Raw genomic sequence first — 21,808 nt, forward strand, 5'->3', positions numbered from 1 at the left:
TGTGTTTTGACTGCTGGTAACCTTTGAAACCTCCAAGCTAACCACAGACGAGGCTAGTCTACTTTTTACTGAGACTGGAATGCAGTTGCGCTGTAGTCCTGGTAAATTCACTTACCTCCCCCACAAAATATAAAAACAGGAAAAAGAACAAATATACGATACCACACAAATAATTCTGCATCGTCTCTCTTTCCTTAGTGGCCTTAGAAATAGGCACGATGACCAAGCGTGCAATAGAATGCACAAAGCAAAGATTAGTTTGTAGTCTCCTTACATTGGCATTAATTTCTCTTTACTCTCCCTAAGGGCTTATTAAAATATGGCAAGTATGAGCTATTAATATACAATTAGGTATCTTTCAAGTAACTTACACAGGAAATTTCTTAAAATTCTATAAAATGAGGCATGCTTGAGGCATAAATGTTAACAAGTAATGCTAACCTCAAATGGAGTCACTGACGTCAACTTAGGCTTGGGCCCTGCGGACTTCCACCAGCCATTACTCTCTAACACTGACATGACCAGAAGCTGGCCAGCTGTTTTTCAGCAACCATAAAGCAGAACCCACAGTTTAAAACAAAACTTCAATAACTTCCTAGGATCTAGATACCTAGGGGGTATCTCTCCCTTAAGTGATAATCACTTCAATGTGGCACTAGGAACGGTCACTGCTCTTACGCCTTACTGTCATACGAAAATACAACACTACTTCCAACAAAGAAATGAGAGACACTGAACTCTCAGCTGCTGGAGTTCTTCCTCTACAAACACTGGTTATGTTCTGTGAATTCCCTTTCTAGAGACCCAAAGAGCTATACCGAGAACAAGGAGGTGTTTGTCAGGAATACAACTTAGGGCAGGGCCAGTAAACTGTTCAACCAACCGAGCAAACACCAGCGTGAAGTACGAGGTATCAGACACAATCACACACTGTCATAAAAGAGGTATGGTGAGTTGTCGACACAAAGGCTGGAAACATTAAAAACTTGGATTGACTACAGGAGTTGGCTCGGCATCTCATTTCTGCACAAAGCAAGCAACACTACACAGGGAGACTCTTCCAATTCCTCTCCCCTTGTAAACACTCCTTCCAAAGTTCACTTAAGACAAACACAGAAACCCTGGCAAGAGTCATGTCCGAGTTCAGAGGGTGTTTTTACCCACTGTTTGTCCCTAATATGCTGCATACCTCTGAGGCCTTGCCACTGAATTGCTGCTGTTAATCTCTGGCAACATGCACGGGGCATAGTTCTCCCATACAAAGGGAGTAACCGCTCCTACGCTTCTTAAAGAAGACAGTTCTTAGGCTTCTAAGCTTCTGCTCTTAGTTGTGGAATACGTTCAGCCGAACGTATTTCACCGCAGAGAACTATTTTGCCACTCGAATGAAGTTCTCCAATAAAAACTGGCTATCTTGGGAGGGCAGAAAAATTTCTACTGCTCTTTTTTTAACCTAGGATTCCAGCAATAGTTAGATGTGCCAGATTGGATCATCAGAAAAAAAATCATTGCCCATTCAACTGTGACACAAAGCTTTCCCATCACAGAAAATGTTTATTTCACAGGTCTTGAAATTGCTTTTAGGAGTTACAGATTTTTAGCACATCGCCTTGTGCATATGTAACGAAATGTGTGGAATAATTTGGTTACTTTGAGTTCATATTCTGAGTCCAGTTCTTCGGAATCACCTTTCAGAATGCGGACGACGCTTGCATCATCCCGCCCCGCACCCCGCCCCAGCCCAGCGGCTCAGCAGGAGCGCCAGGGCCGCAGAGCTTCCTGGCACCAAGCTCCCCCGCTGCACCCCACTTCCACTTCACGGCAGCCATGCTTGCTGCCTTAGACAGTCCCACTCCACGCATGAACCAGTCACGCCAGCCTCTTGCTGCTCTGAACTTGGCTTCATGGATGTCAAGGGTTTTTGGCAATTTCTCCTGCCTTTAGCTACACCACTTGGCGTGTGACACGTAAATCCTTTTGTACGTGCCTCATTCACAACATGCAGTAAAGCTTCATCTTCTTTGGGGTATCTCCATTTCTTAGGTCCTTGTAAAGCATTCCGTTGTTGCCGTGCAAGAAAATATGGAATTTGTGTCATTCCTCCAGCAGCAAATATTAGCTTCACTAACATCAAATATTCTCCCAACCGCACGGCTTTCATGCTTTCCTGCATACACCTTTCTTTGCAATACTGAATCATGGTATAATCTTTTGAGACATTTTTAAATGCCAATTAAACCTGACACACTGGCTACCAATGACACACACATTGGCCAGGGTGATGACATCATGACAAGCTGCAGACTCACACATGCACCAGCTAGAATACTTGCATGACTGTCGCCTGCTTGACAGTAATCAGGTGCATTCCGATGTCAGGCATGTTAAAAATGCAAAAAGCGTACATTTTAGGACTCAGAAAATACAGGTTTTCAAGCCTGTAATGTGTGCTTGAGTCACACCAAAGCAGAGAATAAATAAGCCCAGGAGCCAAAAAATGAAGCGGATAAGTAAAAAGCTAGTGAAGCAAAAGGTTATCTAGAAGATGAAACTTGCAAGGGTCCGACCGGGTTTAATTCCCTTTATTTTCATATGGCTTACATAGAAATCTTCTCCTGAATAAAATCCAAGTACAAGTGTTCTGAAGCCATTCAGTATATTTCCAAGCCAAGTCACCAAGCAGAGGCTTGCAACCGCCCTTCTTCCTCTGCTACTCCAGGGCCGCGTGGGGGCGGGGGCCTTGGTCGGCAGGTGCCCTCCGCTGGCGAGCAGACCGGATCCGGTGCGGAGACGCAGGGGCGTCCTCTTCCGCTTCCGACCCTGACGGCTCGTGGTCTCCCTCCTGGGATCCCGTGTCTCCCACCAGCTCCCGCAGAAACTTGAATTTGGACAGAAACAAGTGCCATACAAAATACCAACCTAAAGAAAGATGGAAACATTAAGAAACATGATTTTAATGGAATCAAATCAAAACATTTTGGTTAAAAAAAAAAAACCCTAAAATAAATAGACAAACAACAGAAAGTAGAGCTTGAAATCTGACAGGAAAGAGCTGGCATGGATTGGCTCATGCCTTGCTGGGTGGGACACAAAGATTAGTCACTCCTCACCATGGTGTTGAAGATTTTCCTGCACACACCCCCCCCCAAAAAAAAATGTTCTGCACCTTAAATGTCGACAAATATCTTGTTAGAGTTACAAGCCAGTCTAGATTATCCCAAAATCGGCCAAGATCAACAAAATTATACTTCAACACAACAAATGGCTAAATACTAAAATGAAATAGACATGAGACAGCTGAATGGTACCTTATAGCCATTTTAAGGTATATAGCAGCCGGTCCGGTCCTGTATATAAACTAAAATTGAGATGTCAATGAGCTAATCATAGGTTGTGGTTAGGACTTGTTTTTTGTTATTTTGTTCTTTTTTGTTGTTGTTGTTGTTGTTGCTGTTGCTGTTGTTGTTTTTTTTTTTTTAACATACTGGTTACTCAAAACCATGTCAATTCCATAATGTTGCAAATTGCTGTTGATGTTATATTGGGACTCTTAATTGACTGGGATGATATTCTACCAGCTCTGACTTCGGACCAGAAATGGTCTCCCCAAGAAACTGTTCAACCCATCTGGACAATAAGTAGCTGGACTCCATGCTTGGTATATGTTTGCAAGGAAAGAATCTTGATTGAATTTGAACTGTAATACTGCACCAAGGTGGAGGAATCCACCAGGGGGGAGGGGAGGGGGAGGGGGAGGGGGGATTCCCAGAGCCTATGAAACTGTCACATAATGCTAAATATTAATTAAAAATAAATAAAAAAAAAACATTTTGGTTAGTTCATGGGGAGAGGGTTAAATCACAAAACAGTATACGTTAATAACATAACATATACTTTTAGCACTTAAGCATTTCCAGTGTACAATGCACAAGCCATTATGAATAACGTGTGAACTGCCTTGCACTGAGTAGTAAGCATTTTGTAAAATGTTCAACTGACCAAAGCTACTGTTAATTCTTTGCCAATGGGATCTGAGGTGACTTCCATTGTTTTTAATTTGGCATATGTATATGTAATTGACATATCATAAATCCAGTATTTTCAGTATTGTCAGAAGGCTGTGCAACATCACCAGTAAGCACCGAACATTTTCATCAAGCCCCAAAGAAAACCACAATCACTATTTTACACAGGAGAATTTACCACCGGGCAATTATAATCCTGTTCAAAGATGCTGGTTTTGACCTAACACCCAGGAGTCCACCTGTGGCTACAAGGTGTGCAATGGTCATAAGGAAGAGGGAGGGTGGCTAGTGCCATGGCTCAGCATCCTAACCCTCTGCTGGCACGTGCTGGCATCCCATATGGGCACCAGTTCGTATCCTGGCTGCTCCACTTCCCATCCAGCTCCCTGCCTGTAGCCTGGGAAAGCAGTAGAAGAAAGGCCCAAAGCCTTGGGAGCCTGTACCTGCATGGGAGACCTGGGAGAAGCTTCTGACTCTCGCCATCGTGGCCACGCAGGGGGTGAACCAGCGGACGGAAGATCTTTCTCTCTGTCTCTCCTTCTCTCTCTAAATCTGACTTCCAAATACAAATAAATAAATCTGAAGAAGAGAAGGAAGAGCAGCAGCAGGAGGAGGAGGAGGAGGAGGAGGAGGAGGAGGGAGAAGGGTGAGGGAGGTGATTGAGTGTATGAGCCAAAAGAGACCACGCTGAGGTCATCCAGCACTGGAGCAGTTACATGAAACACTCCCCTATTTGTGGAACAGCGGAAAGAATACAGTCTCCCAGAAGAGAAACCTACAATAGGCAAACAAGGACAGCTATGGCTATCAAAGTCTAGAGATGCCACAGCAATGCTATTAGACTCCCTCTTTCCAAATTTTAATAAACTAAGACATTTCCTTATTTATTTTCAATCACTACTAGTAATTAAACCATGTTTAAGAGCTTCAGTACCAAGTCAATAATCAGAACCTGAGGTTCGACGTTGTGGCATAACCTGTTAAGACCTCACGTGTAATGGTGGCACCTGCGGGCAGCCTGGGAGCGCCCACGCCCTCGCGTCTCTGCCACCCTGGCTCCTGACGTCAGCAATGTTTGACCCCAAATGTTGTGGGCATTTGGGTCATGAAAAGCAAATGGAAGATATCTCTCCCTGTGTTTATCTCTCAAATAAATAAAAATCAATGAACGCTTATAAAACAAAATAGAAAATCTTCAAGACAAAAACATCAGCGTGTGGTGCCAAGAAGAAACCTCCAGAGTCGGCAGTGGCAGGGCTCCAGCTCCCTTGTCTACCTGCTCCAGGTGAACCGAGACGCCACAACCCCACCTGTGCTTTCAAGATGTATTTATTTTCACTTGAAAGTCAGCTATACAGAGAGGAGGAGAGACAGAGAAAAGGATCTTCCACCCACTGATTCACCCGCCAAGTGACCACCGGAGCTCAGCCAAGCCAAAGCCAGGAGCCTCTTCTTCAGGGTCTCCCACGCGGGTGCAGGCTCCTGAGGCTTTGGGCCATCCTCAACTGCTTTCCCAGGCCACCAACAGGGAGCTGGATGGGAAGTGGAGCTGCCGGGATTAGAACTGACAGGCAAATGGGATCCCGGGGCAGGTGCAAGGCAAGCATTTTAGCTGCTAGGCAACCATGTTGGGCCCCAGGACTAACTTTAATCTCCAGATCTGAAGATACGCAAACTTGAAAAGTGGGTCTAGTCCTCCCTACTCTAGCTGGGCTTAATCAGTGTGAGGGTTAGGAGGAAGCAAAAGATAAAGATAACCACACCCCACAGAAAAAGCCTGAGGGATAGAAAATTCCATTCATAGAAAAGGAACAGGCATGGATCACACTATTTACAGTGACTGTAATGACAAGGTGGATGTGCAGGAAAAAAAGAGATAAAACTGCAGTGGTATGAGGAACTGTGGTGGAACTCACTAAACTGAGGGAAGCTCAACAAAGCGTCCTCTGAGTGAAACGACTAACTGCTTACACAGTGGAGAGCTGTGGGAGAGGCGGCAGGCAAGCCTCCAAACCACGGTACATAGGATGGGCAAGACAGAGCAAAAACTGTACCAGCCAGAACCAAGGCTGATATTATCAATGCCAGGTGGTTCCTTGCAAAAAAAACTGTACACATTTACTTTAGAAAAAGGTTTATATATGATTTAATAAATCAGGAAAATGTATGCCTTAGAAAATGAGAAACTAAAAAGGTACTACCATGCCAGATAGGCAGCTAATATTGAATGGTCATGGTAATTAGATTTGAGCATAACTGCTTGGCTGAGTATGGCGGCACAGCCACACCCACAGCCCTGTGAGCGTGCCAGCTGAATCCTGGCTGCCCTACTCCTGATCCAGCTCCCTGGAAGAGCAGGGGGTGGTTCCAGCACACGGTGGGAGACCGGATGTTCTTGGCTCCTGGCTCCAGGCTGGTCTAGCCCCAGCTCTGTAATCATTTGGTGCTGTGAATCAGTAGATGCAAGATCTTTCTCTGTCACTCTGCCACTCTCATAAACAAAACCTTTTAAAAAAGAGAGAAAATGCTTTGCATGCATCTAATGGCCAATATATTCTATTTAACTGCACTGCCACATCGTGTATTTCCAGCATGTCACATTCCTTTTAGCTGACTAGTAGAACTCTGGTACATCAGTGGTAATTAAACATCTTAAGCTGAGTCGCTCCATTGGATAATAAACTCTATTGAGCTTAACCTTAGGTTTAACGGCATGCTCCTGGCCTCATCTGACCCCACCTAGCCCCACTCCACTTTGTTCTATGCTCCAGAGGTTAAGGACCTATGAGAGTAGACAGAGATCGGGTTGTGTTAAGTCTTAAAGCAAGCAAGGCAGATCCCAGGACGATGGAGAGTTTGGCCAGACGTTAACCAACGCAAGAACTGCTGCAGCAGAGACCACCCATATCCCCTAATAATGGTCAAGGAGACAAGTGTACTAGGGGTCTTTTGTCCAGGCTGCCAACCCATGCCTGCTCAAACTCTGAAAGCACCATGCAGGAGTGGGCCCTGCAGCCAGGCCAGAGTGCCTCTTCCCAGCCTCAGGCAATGAATGCATACTGGTCCTAGCGCCCACACTGACTTAATCTGAGACAGAATCCAGACTGGGGTTTTTTGAGGATAGGAGCAGAACGATCTTAGAAAGCTGGGGGAGGAGCCACAGTGTGTAGACATGTAGGAGGGGAAAGCAGGGAAAAAAGGAGACAGGATGGCCTCTGTTTGACACCCTTCTCTTGCGCTAGTGCCTGGGAAGGCAGCAGAGGATGACCCAAAACCTTGCGTCTCTTGGAGACACCAAAGAGGCTCCTGGCTCCTGACTTCTGATCAGCCTAGCTCCGGCTGCTCTGGCCAGTGAGGAATGAACCAGCAGATGGAGGGTCTTTCTATACTTCTCTCCATAAAACTGCCTTTCTAATAAAAATAAATCCTCCCAGCCAGGAATGCTCTACCTTCTCTGCCCAGGAGCATGCATGGCACAGCAGCTCCTGAGGTGCAGGAGAGGAGAAATGGGAGTGGGGAGAGTGGAGGAGGACACAGATATGACACGTAAGGGACTGTCCACCACGACACACACCCACCAGCAGACGCGGACTGTTAAAGTATTGACTGCAATTTGGTGAAAAGCCAAGTCCACGGCTCGCCGCAGTCTTACACTACGTGAGTGTGTGTGCTCAGACAAACCAGCAGCACTAACGTGTGCACCAGTCACGAAGCACTATTCTGTGGACCACACTGTACGCTGCTGCTCTGCGCAGGCCCAGCGTGCGGGCAGCAGGCAGGGGAGGACAGAGGAACACTGCCCTTAAGGAGACCAGTGTAACATCACCTTCAGGGACACAGTTCTCAGTTCAAAAGCACTTTGACATTTCCAACCTTTCACTTAACACTCACAATCCCTCACCATGAATCAGACCGGCCACCATTATTCTCATTCTCAAGATAAGAACATACAAGCTCAAAATGACATACGGCTACAGAAGAGCCAGAGCAAGAGATTTTAACAGTGTATTAAATGTCTTGGATATCCAAGGTAAGAACATGGCTAGCTATTAGGACTATTTAGGTAGCCAGAACATGATTTCTCCACCTGCTACGACTGCATATTTGCACTGCCTCCAATTGACAGACCACTCTCTTCAGTCACAGGAGCTAAGATCTCTCTCTCTCTCTCTCTCTCTCTCTCACCTCTCCCGCTCTGCCACAAATCAATAAAAACAAACTTTATTTTTAAAAAGGTCAATATTTTGATATTTGCAGTTCTTTCATAACTTGTTTTCCGTGAACTTTTTGCTAATCCCTTGTATGCACAATTTCAAAATCTTTTGCAGCGAAATAAGCTTGTCTTTAATTCTACTTTCCCATGAACTTTTTTAAAGATCCCCAGAGATAAGCAAAACATAACTAATCTTCAACATTTTTAGCTACTCTGCTTCCCATCCAGCTCCCTGTTTGTAGCCTGGGAAAGCAGTACAGGATGGTTGAACGCCCTGGGCCCCTGCACTGCATGGGAAACCCGGACGTGGCTCCTGACTTCAGATCAGCTCAGTTCTGGCTGTTTCAGTCATTTGGGGAGTAAACCTGTGGATGGGAGGTTTTTCTCTCTGTCTCTCCTTCTCTCTGTAAATCCACCTTTTCAATCAAACCTAAATGAATCTTGGAATGCTGAGCTACCCACTGGTGAGGAGTTCTTACAGCCCAGTCTCCAGTCTCCCGCCTCGCTGGAATAAACTTGAATGCGGTTGAGTCTTAATAAAAGCCTCTCCTTTCACTCAAGCTAGTCCAAGATATGGGGTTTTGTGCCAGAAACCAGGGACAAAGGCCAATGTACATCCACTCTTTACTGCATCACCACAGACATGCACTCATGGCTGAGTGCTCTAGGAGGCTGGAGCTAAAGAGGAGGCTTGCCTCTTTGAAAGGAGGTGGCCCTCCCAGGCCCTTCACTGACAGAGCCAGAATTTTCTTTCTCAGACCAGGCTTACAAGAGATGCCCAATATTCATGGGGTGAATGGGTATGTGACATGAGACCCGGTGAACAGGAATGGATGAGAAAGGTAAAGTAATCCCGAAGGGTTTGTACATCAAGAAGAAATGAGATGAGACGAGTAAGTTCTAGGGGAAGACTCTATGGGAAAAAGAGAAGCAGGGTTTACCAGATGGCTTGTACCGCAGGAGTGTGCTCCCTGGAGAGCCAGACCTCAAGGACGGAGACACGGCTCTACTCCACTTGGGACACCTGAGACCACTACCTACAGCAAATTACCAGAGCTCAGCAAGAACACTTTACCAGAACATTATTGTCAGGGTTATCCATTATGAAACAACCCTGGTTTGGACCATACTTTGCACTTGTGATGAGAATTTAGTAATTCACACTGAACTCTCTCTTCAATTTACACTTCCCAACTCAGGTGCCAGGCCCTTGATCCAGGGTCTAGGGAGCGAGCGAGCAGTGAGCAGCTCAGATGGCGTCCCAGAGTTCCTTGTGCTTACGCTCTTACCGAAGGTGCTGATGCAAGCTATGAGATCCAACACAGAACAGGCTAAAAGTCACAACAGCTTCGCTCACACCAAAGTTCTAGGTCACCTAGCTGTTTAGCTGACCTTCTAAAAACTCAGCATGAGAGAGAGAACAGCCAAATATCCCAAACAGACTGGTTTCCTCCGCCTCAATCCTAATAAAAGAGAAACATAGGGTAGCATGATGTCACTATCAGTTCTTTCTGTTTGCTGTTCTGACCCCCTGTACCTGCCTTCAAGGAAAGCCACTTTGAAACGAGCAGATCCCAAGGGAAGGAGGTCCATGACCAGTTCTTTTGCGTCTGCTTTCTTCAGCCTTTCTCCAGCTATCAAAACAGCCTCTTTTAGGATATTCAGCAGTTACTCAGTTTCAGGGAATGAGGCACTGCCCAATTCTAGAACTGAAAATAACGCCAAGGAAGGTCCTTGCATTGTTCTAATTTTGTCCTTTCCCAGGGGAAGCAAACAGTTCAATTCAAACACTGCTAAGTGCCCTGAAAACTAAACTTTAAAGGTAAGCGAGGGTGACTTGATAAGGTCAAGTAATCAGGTGTCCAGAGAGGGTCTCTGAGATGACATCAGGAAGCTGAATGCGGAGGAAGAGCCAGAGGAGGGGCTGCAGGGGACCAAGGCCCTAGAAGGTTGGTGGTGGGGCCACAGAGGTGATGTCACAGAGGCAGATGGGGCCTGCATCACAGAGCTCTGCCAGCCAGTCAGAAGTCCAAGGTGCACTGTAAGAGAAATGCAGGGCTATGAAAGAAGCCGGAGATGTGTTCCTACAGACGATTCTGGTAGCTGGTCTAGCAAAGCAAAGGAAAAACGCAGCACATGAATTAGAGCCAGTTCAGCATCCAGGGCAAGATAGCAGGAGGAAGCAGAAAAGACTGGTTCAGAAATCTATTACAAAGGCAACTGAATTACAATATCCAAGGAGAAAACAGAAGTGCTGTAAACAAATGAGATACTAAAAACCCAGAACACCTGGGGAGAAGCACACCATGCTGGACTCATCACAGTGTGGGGAGCCCAGACCTGACCCAGCAAACTTATCATCTATTACCACATCAATCATTACATCATATATCATCACATCTGTTACTATGGAAACAGAAACAGAGAACAGATGACTAGACATTCATAAGAAGCATCCAATCAGGGGCTGCCATTAGGGTACAGCACGTTAAGCCATTACGACACTTGTATCCTATAGATGCTGGTTGGTGCCCCCATTGCTCCACTTCCAATCCAGCTCCCTGACAATGCAGCTCTGAAAGCAGCTCAAGATGGTTCCAGTCTTTGGGCCTTTGCCACCCAGGTGGAAGACCTGGCTGGAGTTCCAGGCTCTTGGCTTCAGCCCGGCCTAGCCCTGATTGTTACGGCCACTTGAGGAATGCGCTAGCAGCCAGATCACTCTAACTCTGCCTTTCGAATAAACAAATAAACCTTTCTTTAAATATTCAATCCAGAGACAACCAAAGCAAATAAGCACTTCAAAATAAACACCTTTATTAAAGACAAATCCCTTCCCCTCTCTCTCCTCCCCTTCTCCGGCCTCTCTGCTGTCCCCCATCCTGCCCCTCCCCTGCCCTGGCAAAAGAAGCAATAAAAAAATAAACAAAATAAAGTAGAAGACAGAAAAGTCGTCACTCCAACACGTCCAGCCTCAAACTTGAGGACTTTCAGAAAACTGAGGGGAAAAATGATCAAAAATCCAGCAGGAAAATTTCCCAGAAATGAAGAGGGGGGAAAAAAGTTCACACACAGAGCCTAGAAAAATGAAAGAGGAAGCGACAGAGATATACATGGAATATCAACACATTCCAGAACACCAAGAAAAAAGTCTACCCCTAAGCCATCCAGGAAGAAAATCCAAGTCACTCTCAAGAACAAGAGAACAGAGGTGTTACGTTTCTCGAAATCAGATATGGAAGCTAGAAACCAACAGAGAAAACTTTTCAAACGCACACAAAAACCAGCGGCATCCCCAGATCCAATCAAGTAAGCAAAGATTTAGGCGGAAACAGGCATTTTCAGACGTAGGCCCAAAACTATTTCCTACACGTTTTCTTAGAAGGCTGCTAGAAACTGTGCTCCAACAAAACAAGAATGAACAGTGACAAAGAATGGCATGAGATCCAGAAAACGGGCTGCAGACGAGGGTAGCAGAGAAGCACAGGTTTGTCCTGGAGCAGGAGAGCAGTGTCCTTGAGAAGGGAGGAGGACTCCAAACCTGGTAGGGGAGGATGGGGAAGAGGCTCTACTTCGAAAACACGGCTGTGTGGACGAGACACTGGAGCAACTGGGAGGAATAAACAGGTACATAGTAGGGAGATGTAAAAACCAACAGTGAACTTCCAGAAAAGTGGAAAACCACGAAGGAAAGGTGTCAGCAAGTTCTATGTTCACAAAGTCCAAATAGCATTAAGATAGCCAAAAGCTGCTTTAGTGATGGCAAGAAATACTCTACCATAGCTAATAATGTTTTCAGTTATAACATCAAGAAAGTGATGTGTATATTATTTAGAAACATGAAAATAAGTAGATAGAGTTGAAGAAAACCACCTTTTGGTAAGTGCTATTCATTTTCAAGCACATTTTCTTATTTTAGATTTTTAATAAAATATTTGCTTAGGGCCCCAGCAATGTTTCAGTGGCTAAATCCTCACCTTGCAAGCGTCGGGATCCCATATGGGCACCGGTTCAGGTCCCAGCTGCCCACTTTCCATCTATCTCCCTGCCTGTGTCCTGGGAAGCAGTAGAGGACAGCCCAAAGTCTTGGGACCCTGAACCCACATGGGAAACTCAGAGGAGGCTTCTGGCTCCTGGCTTTGGATCGGCTCAGCTCTGGCTGCTGTGGCCACTTAAGGAGTGAGTCTCTGTCTCTCGTTCTCTCTGTGAATCTGCCTTTCCAATAAAAGCAAATCTTTAAAAATAAGCAACAGAAAGTTAAAAAAAAAAAAAAAATTCTTTTTCTTGGGGCTGGGTTTCCTGGTCCGGGTCAGTTGGCCTTCCTGGCGGTGGGAGTTGGGCCCGTGAGCTCCAGGGGGCGGGGGCTCCGGAGGGGCCCAGGTGACCTGGCCTGAGTCCTTAGATACATGTACAAGGAGGGAGCCAGGCGGGTTTGCTCTGGAGAGCCCCCCATCCAAAGCTGGCCCCATTCTCCTAGCCTGGGGTGCCAATGGTGCTGGGTGAAGGTCACAGGCCACCCTGTGGCATGATTATGGTGACTTGGGGATGTGGGCTTGCCAGGGGTCTGGAGGACAGCGCGGGGGAGGGGCGTGAAGGGACATGAGGGCTCAAGTCCAGGGTTGGTGGACTGACTATGGAGTGTATGTGTCAGAACTGGGCCTCTGCAGTGGAAAAGATGGAGAAGCGGATGGCAGGCTCAGATGCCCATGAAGGATATGGCAGTCCACTGAGACTTACAGAGGACATTTGGTACCAAAGCAGAGAAAGGAGAGCAGAACAAATTGGACAACTACACCAGCCAAAAGATGACAGCAAATCTCTGGGCAAATGGAGACTGTAAGGTGGACTATGTCAGCCAACGGCCCTTGGAAGGATTTCCTCAGCCTTGGATTAGCGAGATCAATAGCATTTCAGAACTAGTGAAACCACTTAAACCCTCAGAGCATGCTCCACATGGGGAACCCTGTGTACTGGGGCAGTTGGGAGGCTGGGTATGGCTTCTCCCCTTACTTCTTCCCTTCCCCCAGGTACAGGAGGAAGAAAAGAAAATTTGGAAACAGTGGTCTCACTTCCCCCTTCCCCTTAACCCTTGATCCTTCCCACTCCAATCAACTATGTTAGAAAAAGAAAAGACGAATAAAGTGAAAAAAAGATTTTTTTTTCTTTCTTAACGAAATAATCTGGTTACCACGTGAAACGTGAACACAGGGGTCGTCACGGTAAGCTGCACCTGTGACGTGGGCATCCACACTGAACTGGACGGGATGCTGCTCCCAGCCCTGGCTGCTCCGCTCTGAAGCCTCCGCTTCCTGCTGATGCGGCAGTGAAGGCAACAGAAGATGCCCCAAGTACTTGGAGCTCCAGACATCCTCACGGGTGATCTGGATAGAATTCCTGGTTCTGGGGATGGCGTGATGGCTCCATGGGCTAACCCTCCACCTGCAAGCTTGGGCATCTCAGGTGGGCACTGATTCCTGTCCCAGTTACTCAACGTCCCATTCAGCTCCCTCCTTGTGGCCTGAAAAATCAGCAGAAGATGGCCAAAATCGTTGGGACCCTTCATCCATGTGAGAGAGCCAGAGGAGGCTCCTGGCTCCTAGTTTCGGATCAGCTCAGTCCAGTGGTTGAAGCCATTTGGGGAGTGAACCAGTGGATGGAAGATCTTTCCTTCTCTCTACAAATCTACCTCTCAAATGAATAAAGCCATAGATAGACTGACAGATAAAAAGAATTACAAAATAAAACTGGGGTCAGTACTGAGGCAAGGGGGTTGTCATCTCATATGATACTGGCATCCCATGAGCACCTGTTGAGCCTTTGCTGCTCCACTTGTAAATCCAGCTCCTTGATAGCAGGCCTAGGAAAGCAGCTGTGCTTGGTACCCCGCCAGCGGGAGACCCAGATGGAGTTCCAGTCTCCTGGCTGGTGAGGCCTGCAGGTAGATGAAGGTCTCTTCTCTCTTTCATCTGCCTTCCATAAAGGCAAATAAAGTAAACCAAAGATTATAGTAGTGCTGCTCATGGAGGACAGATCATTAAAAAAAAATTTTTTTTAAAGAGTTAAACTGCAAAGATTTGCACAGGGAGTTGCTGTGCAGAGGACAGGGAGACGGCAAGGCCCCAGATCACAGATATCCAAGTCCTTGGCCTGAACCTCTGAGTGGAAGCAGGTAACACTGCAGATGGGAAACAGCGGAGCAAGCCCGCTTCTCATGCATTCAGTCTCAGATGTTTGTTCTATCTCCACTGGGGGGATGACAACGAGGAACTTGGATGCAGGAGGCTGGGACTCGGAAATGGACAGTTGGAGACAAAGCTTAGGAGAGTCAGTACCTATAGTATTGAAATCTCCGTCACTAGACACCACGAGAAAAGAATGGGAAGAAGAAAGTAAAGACAGAAATACAACTGTATTCTAGAACATCACGTAAGCGTTATAGTTCGCAGCCACACAGAGAAACTGACACAGGTGATTTCCATACTTACGGAGCCACTGGGGATAATCTCTCTCCTATACTCAGTTGTGGTTGAAAAACAAAAAAGAAGTTTTGGGAGATGCACAATCAAGACTGTAGTCCTTACAATAAAAGAACACCGTGGAAGCACAGTATACAACAGGCAGAAGAAACACTTGGACAGAAAAGGCTCAGCTTCCAAAATGAGTATGACAGGTTAAGGTCACGGAGTACAGCCAAGCAACCACCAGCTAGGTACTACAGAGGCCATCAATGACTGCCTTGTTCAGGGGAGAGTTGAGAAACCATTTTTGAATGACTGAAGAGTGAGGAGGCAGGCGGAATAAGATCCTGAAATGTGACAAGCAGGATTCACTACTTGAAGGAGTCTGGCAGAGTCCAGGGAAGCTATTAGTTAATCCCTTGAGGCACATCCCTGCCGGTGCCCAGCAGGCAGCACTGAATGAAGGCAGTGAAGGGCACAGGCTCTTCAATGAGTGAGCTGCAGGTGCAGGTTGAAGGAAGGGGAGTCTATGAGACCTCTGAAATAAGGTTGGGGCAGGAGTGTAGCAAGTGCTGTGTGATCTTCTAAAGACAGGGCTCCGACCCTCCAAAAGACTTGTGACCCTGAGAAAGGGAACAGCAGTTCTTCAGGGTTGATGCCTGAGCTGCTTCCCTAACCTCCAGCTTTCAAAGACCCCAGCTAAGGACTGAATGGTGCAGCCACCACTCCCTCCCAATCCTACTATGCTTCCCCAACCCCCACCTCCAGGGGACGGGATTCTGAGATGAGACTTCCAAAGACAGAATTAAATTCAATGAGGTCATCAAAGGGAAGGTCTAATCCAATGACAGGTGGAGATTAGGACAGAAGAAAACAGGCTCCCTCTGGCACCTTAACATCAGCCTTGAATCCCCAGGAAAGGTGGGAAAAGTACTGTTTAAGCACCTAGTCTAGGGTGCCCAGCACGGCAGCCCTAGCAAAGTCTGGTCCCAATCTTATGCCCCTCTCCCCTGCCCCATCCCCACTCTAACCAAAACCCGAGGCTGTCGCACCACAAGTTCTCAGTTCCCAGCCAATCTCACCGCAACACAACCCCTTCCTCCACACATCCCACCTTTCACCCCACAATGAAGGGAAGGCATTTTAAGAAAAACGAGTTATAACAGCTATAGAGAGGTGAGAGGAACCAGGCATCCTAACACCCCTCCGTTAAGTTTGGCAAACATTCTATCCAATATATAGCGTGGTCTGTCCGGCTCACTCCCACGCTCAGGTCATTCAGGTCGCTCGCGGGTTCAAATTAGAAAGGATAACACATGTCTTCCTCCTTCCCCACACCCACGCGAGTCAGCAAGTCACCAAGAATCCGGTTCTTGTTACTTAATGCTAGACACAGACAATTACCCTAAGACGCTGACATCACAGCAGGAAACGGAGATTATTCCATTGCCTTATGTCATCAGAAACAAAGAAAAAACTGTGAGAAGCTTTACCTGTGGTGTCACACAGTAGGCCAAAAAAAAAAAAGTTAAACAAATTTACAAGTATATAAATACTTATACAAGTCCATGCATAGGCTGAGCTTGAATTAGTACATGAATTGTGTAACAGCAAGCTCTCCACTGTTTATGAATTCAACCCACACTTCCGTGTTGTCCATCCAAATAAACCCCGACATCGATCCTAAACATTTTTCAAATTTTCACGACTGTTCGGCCTCTTTGTCGAGGTCAGGTTACTTGATGGATGTATATATCCTAACAATGCCCACACACGACCTTCAGAAGGAAGTTTAACACCTTTTCATTCCAAGAAAGGAAATACCCGTAACACCCTCATACAGAGCACAGGTGGGTTACCTGACCCTGCCAGTTTAATAGAGCTGCTGTATTTGAACTTCTGCCTGGCCTCAACATCTCTGCTTGGAATTCAATTTCTCCCTGGACTCGAAGTAAACAAACAACTTCATGTGTACTGCCAGGAAAAAAAATTTTTAAAAACGACTCTGCTCCGATCCCTGATCCAGTGAAGGTAAGTAAAACCCCACCGTTTAAGGTCCAAAAAAAAAAGAAAAGAAAAAAGAAAAAATGGAGTAAGCAATCACTTCACCTTCGCATACAGGCCAAGGTTAAAATCTCGGCAGCCAGTGGTGAAGAGGGCGGCCGCGGAGGCGCTCGCTGTCCGGGCACGACCCACCGGCGGTCGGGATGCCCAGCAGGGGACCCAGCCCTTCCCTCTCCTCCAGGCTCCCGGGTCGGGGGTTCGGGGCCACCCCCTCCTCCCGGCCCACCCCCGACCCCGACAGGTCCGGGCACTGCAGGTGGCCCTCGGGGAGCAGCCGTGCCTCCTCCACGCCCCGTGCGCCCGGCTCGTCCGGAGCCAAGGCTCGGGGCTGGGGGCCACGGAGCGAGGCGCCCCACTCACCGCACACCATCAGCAGCAGCACGATGAGCAGCGTGGCCACGAACACCAGCAGCGTCAGCCCGACGTTGTGCCACATCTCGGCGGGGAGGACGGCGGCGGACTCAGGACGGAGGGGCGCGCGGGCGGACGGGCGGCCGCGCTTTTAGCGGCATGGGGGGCGGGCGCCCCCAGGGGCGGGGCGGCGCGGAGGCGAGGCCCGACCCTCCGGAGCGGTGGCCCCCCGGGGCGATCTGGGCGTGGGACGGAGGTGGGCCGCGGGCGGCGTCCCCCCTTTATCCCATCACCGCTCCGGGGAGCCGGGGCCGCGGCGCCTGGAGACGCCGACCGTGGCCGGATGCGCTTCCATGGAGGACGCTGCGCGCCCGCAGAGAGGACGGCGGTGAGCACCAGGGAACTGGGAGGCCGCAGGGCCTTCCTCGCCAGCAGCCCGAGGGTCTCCAGGTCACCCCCACCGGGGCACCAGAGGTCAGCGTCTCCCGGCGGCCGCCACAGCTGCTCCTCGGCCCCAGCCCCCTCCCCCTGCGGCAGCTCATCAGCGAGCGCCGCCTCCATTCGCCGGTCTCCGGCGCGGGGATGCCTGGGAAGTGGAGTGCGGCGCCGGGCGGAGCTGGCAGGGCGCCGTGGGGCGTGGGACTACAATTCCCAGAAGGCACCACCAGCTCGAGGGCAGCGCCGTGCCCACCCGCTGTGTCTGTCTCAACCCCTCGCTTCTGGGAACCCGCGCCGTTGGGCTTGTTCTCGGTCCCCGAGCCAGGCGCCCAGCGGGATTTCAACCAGGTGTTACTCCACACACGAAGTCGTTTGTTTGAAGCCGAGGTCCACAGCATGCCTGGGCTGGAAAGGAGGATCCAATGCCTGAAAACTGGTTGCACGTGGACCCAGCCCACTTGAAGGGGGCGGCGAAGGTGAAGTGCTTGGGGCTCGGGACGGAGAACTGGAGCGCCTGCCCGCGTTTCCGGCTGGGCTGCCTTATCTCATTTCTCCTGTAGCGAGTGCTGTGTGCTGTTTTCGTAGGTAATGCATCCCAGAAATGGCCCAGGGTGATTTCCCTCGTTCACTCCTGAGTTCTAAGTTTGCAGCAGCCGGTTCCTGGACACCAGGCAGCACGTGGTTGCGCTGGCTCAGACATTTCTCTGAAACAGTCTTCTAGCAGTGCGCCTCAGGATTAAATGGAAACCCCCCAACCTCCCCCGATGGCATTCATTCCTGGCAGCCAACGGTATAAATCAGGCCCTTCTTTTCATAAGGAATCAGCCTTTGTGTTTTCCTGTGACTCCTTGAAATTCTTTTTTACTCCCCTACAAATTCTTGTTCACTGTTCACTTCATTCTGCACAAGCAAAACCTAAGCGGTGTGCCTTTTGCCTGATGAACGTTGGAGATCCCCAGCTGCCCTGAATGTATGGTCTACGTTTCCAGAAAACAGCCTTTATGAACAAATACTGTATTGAAAACACATGAAGAGATAATTACTGACATTGCAGATGACTTTTTTAAAGAGTTGTTTATTATTTTTATTGGAAAGATATACAGAGAGGAAGATCTTCCGTCCGCTGATTCACTCTCCAAGTGAGCGCAACAGCTGAAGATGAGCCAATCCAAAGCAGGGAGCCTGGAGTTTCTTCATGTCTCCCACGCAAGTGCAGCATCCCAAGGCTTTGGGCTATCCTCGACAGCTTTCCCAAGCCACAAGCAGGGAGCTGGATGGGAAGCGTTCCTGGGATTAGAACCAGAGCCCATATGGGATCCCAGTGCATGCAAGGCAAGGACTTTAGCCACTAGGCTACTACACCAGGTCCCGTTGCAGACGATTTAATATGGCGTTCCTGGGAAGAGTGAAGAAAGCTAGTACAACCAACAGATGCTTACGAAAAAACAATCTGTTTATGCTTTTTTCATGGACAGATCAATTCTATTTCCAAATTCAGATGCACTTTATTAATATCTAGTTGAAAAGAACAGAAAGCTTTCTTTTAAAATTGTTTTACTGACTTAGTTTTTTTTATTATTATTATTGGAAAGCCGGATATACAGAGAGGAGGAGAGACAGAGAGGAAGATCTTCCATCCGATGTTTCACTCCCCAAGTGAGCCGCAACGGGCCAGTACGCGCCAATCCGATACCGGGACCAGGAACCTCTTCCGGGTCTCCCACGCGGGTGCAGGCTCCCAAAGCTTTGGGCCGTCCTCTCCTGCTTTCCCAGGCCACAAGCAGGGAGCTGTATGGGAAGTGGAGCTGCCAGGATTAGAACCGACGCCCATATGGGATCCCAGGGCTTTCAAGGCGAGGACTTTAGCCGCTAGGCCACGCCGCCGGGGCCCCTGACTTAGTTTTAAAGTCAGAGTTACACAGCCTTTCCATTTGCTGATTCATGTTCCAGATTGGCAGCAATGGGACAGGCCGAAGCCAAGAGCCAAAAGCTGCACCCCAGTTGTCCACATGGGTAGCAGGAGCCCAAACAAACCTTCTTTATTTAAAAAAAGAATGATGTATTTACTTGAAAGTGTTCAGAGAGAGATCTTCCATTCACTGTAAACCACAGTGGCCAGAGCTGAGCTGGTCAGAAGCTGGGAGCCAGGAGCTTTTTCTGGATCTCCCACATGGGTGCAGGGTCCCAAGGGCTTGAGCCAATATCTACCGCGCTCAGGCACACTGGCAAGAAACTTAGTTGGAAGGTTAGCAGCCAGGACTTGAGCTGGCAGCCATACAGGATACTGGCATAGCAGGCATGGTTTCATTCTCTTTGCCACAATATCATTCGGAAAGCATCTATTTTAGAACTTTTTTTACAACTGCACTCACAAAAAAATTGAATACCCGTAAGTACCAGGTGAGCGGTTCCAGGACTCTAGCACTGAAAAAGATGAACAAGGCGCTGGTAATGCTTACAGGTGGAGATAGAAACGATAAGCATCAACTGGAAAACAGATTAGCAGAGAGGAGAGACAAGAGAGAGCTTTTGCATCCTCTGTTCACTTCCCAAATGCCCGCAACAGCCAGAGATAAGCCAGGCTAAAGCAGGCTTCTTCCATGGGTGGAGGGGTCCAAGGACTTGAGCCATTCTCCACTGCTTTCCCAGGCCACAAGCAAGGAGCTGGATCGGAAGTGGAACAGCTGGGGCTGTCTTTTAATTGAAAGACAGAAACAGAGAGGTAAGAAGTGTAGATTCTTAAGCTGGTGAGATCAAGATGGGAGTGTCGGTTCAGATTGAGGAGATCAGGGAAGACCTGTCTGAGGACAATGACACGAAAGATAATGGGAAGATCTCAAGGGAGAGCATACCATGTACCTGGATACCTGGAGCAGTTAGTGGAGAAGTCGTGGGAAGTCATTCCTCTGAAGTGTGGGCAGCGCACCACTTGGAGACTTGGTAGGCCTGTGAATTCCCATGGCCAACACCATGGAGGAGTAGATTAAGCTTCCCTCTGTGGTGGCAGCATCCTATGTGGAGGCTGGTTTGAATGCCAGGCTGCACTCCGAGCCAGCTCCAAGCTCATGGCCTAGGAAAACAGCGTAGTATGGCTCAGGGCCCTGGACCCTTGCATCTACATGGGAGACCAGAAGAAGCCCCTGGCTGCTGGCTGCAGACCAACCCAGCTCTGGCCATTGCAGACATTTGGGGAGTGAACCAGCAGATGGAAGATACAGGAAAAAGAGAAAAGAAGGAAGGGAGAAACATGAACTCCTAGACCCTATGCAAATTCGGTGATTCTAAGTGAAAGTGGTTGTTTGGATGGTGATACTGATCATGAACTTGGTGAAGTAATAAGTGGACAGCTAACAGGATACATTGTGGAAGGCGGAATCATTCGGGCTAGCTGGTGGGTGAGATGTGAGGGCCCATGAAGAAGAAAGAAGATGTGGAGAAACAGGCACATTTACGTATTATTGTGAGAGTATAAACTAGTGGAGCATCTGTGGAAATAATTAGGGTGTTCCCTAGAATGTTAACAACGTGGGTACATGCATGAGTGTGTTAGAGATGTGCCCTTCTGTTTGTAAAAATGCACCCAACCTAGTCTCTGTCAGCACCTGAATGAATAAAAGAAATGTAACATACTCGCAAAGAAAGTGAAAATGCAACCTCTAAGAAAAGTGATAGTGAGCGGCTAGTCCAAGGATACGTGATTACAGTCAGGACTAAGTTCAGAGACCTAGTGCTATATGGTGTGGCTACTGTACAGCCAATGATGGCATATCGCAGCCCTGAAAGCGCAGGTAAAATGGGTGCTAAGTGTTCTTGCCATAAAAACGCAGAGCGGGCATTGTGAGTGGGGCTGCTGCTTGGAATGCCAATATCCCATATTGGAATACAATGAAAGTCTTGGCCACTCCACTTTTAAAATTTATTATAAAATTTTTAAAATTTTTATTGAAAAGGTATATTAACAGAGAAGGATAAAAAGATCTTCCATCCATTGCTTCACAACCCCCCCTCCAAAAATGACTACAACATCCAGAACTGTGCTAATCAAGAGTCGGTAGCTTCTTCTGAGCCTCCCAAGCGGGTGCAGGGCCCCAAGGCTTTGAGCCATGTTCCACAGATTTCCCCAGGCCACAAGCAGAGAGTGTGATGGGAAGTGGAGCAGCCAGGATACGAACCGGTGCCCGTATGGGATTCTGGCAGTTGCAAGGTGAGGATTTAGCCACTAGGCTATCGTGCCTGGCCCCAAATGTTTCAGTTTTTTCTTC

At 48.0% G+C, this 21,808-nt stretch overlaps 1 protein-coding gene across 1 annotated transcript; it reads right to left on the reverse strand.

Annotated features, from left to right (window-relative positions):
• Positions 1 to 2,568: 2,568 nt before the first annotated feature.
• On the reverse strand, positions 2,569 to 17,256 carry SMIM13 (small integral membrane protein 13). The gene is made up of 2 exons (XM_004599576.2): positions 17,118 to 17,256; positions 2,569 to 2,919 (listed from the first exon to the last, which is right to left on the reverse strand). The coding sequence occupies exons 1-2, from the start codon at positions 17,191 to 17,193 to the stop codon at positions 2,711 to 2,713; spliced, it is 285 nt and encodes a 94-aa protein (XP_004599633.1). The 5' UTR covers positions 17,194 to 17,256; the 3' UTR covers positions 2,569 to 2,710.
• Between the last annotated feature and the right edge of the window lie 4,552 nt (positions 17,257 to 21,808).

This window comes from Ochotona princeps, chromosome 1 (genome assembly GCF_030435755.1).
Source record: "Ochotona princeps isolate mOchPri1 chromosome 1, mOchPri1.hap1, whole genome shotgun sequence".
NCBI classification, from domain to species: domain Eukaryota; kingdom Metazoa; phylum Chordata; class Mammalia; order Lagomorpha; family Ochotonidae; genus Ochotona; species Ochotona princeps.

Excerpts from the sequence above, each read along its gene's own strand:
- SMIM13 (XM_004599576.2), bottom strand. The coding sequence starts at position 17,193 with ATGTGGCACAACGTCGGGCTGACGCTGCTGGTGTTCGTGGCCACGCTG. Across the intron at positions 2,920-17,117 it reads GCTGCTGCTGATGGTGTGCG|GTTGGTATTTTGTATGGCAC; the intron begins GTGAGTGGGGCG and ends ATCTTTCTTTAG.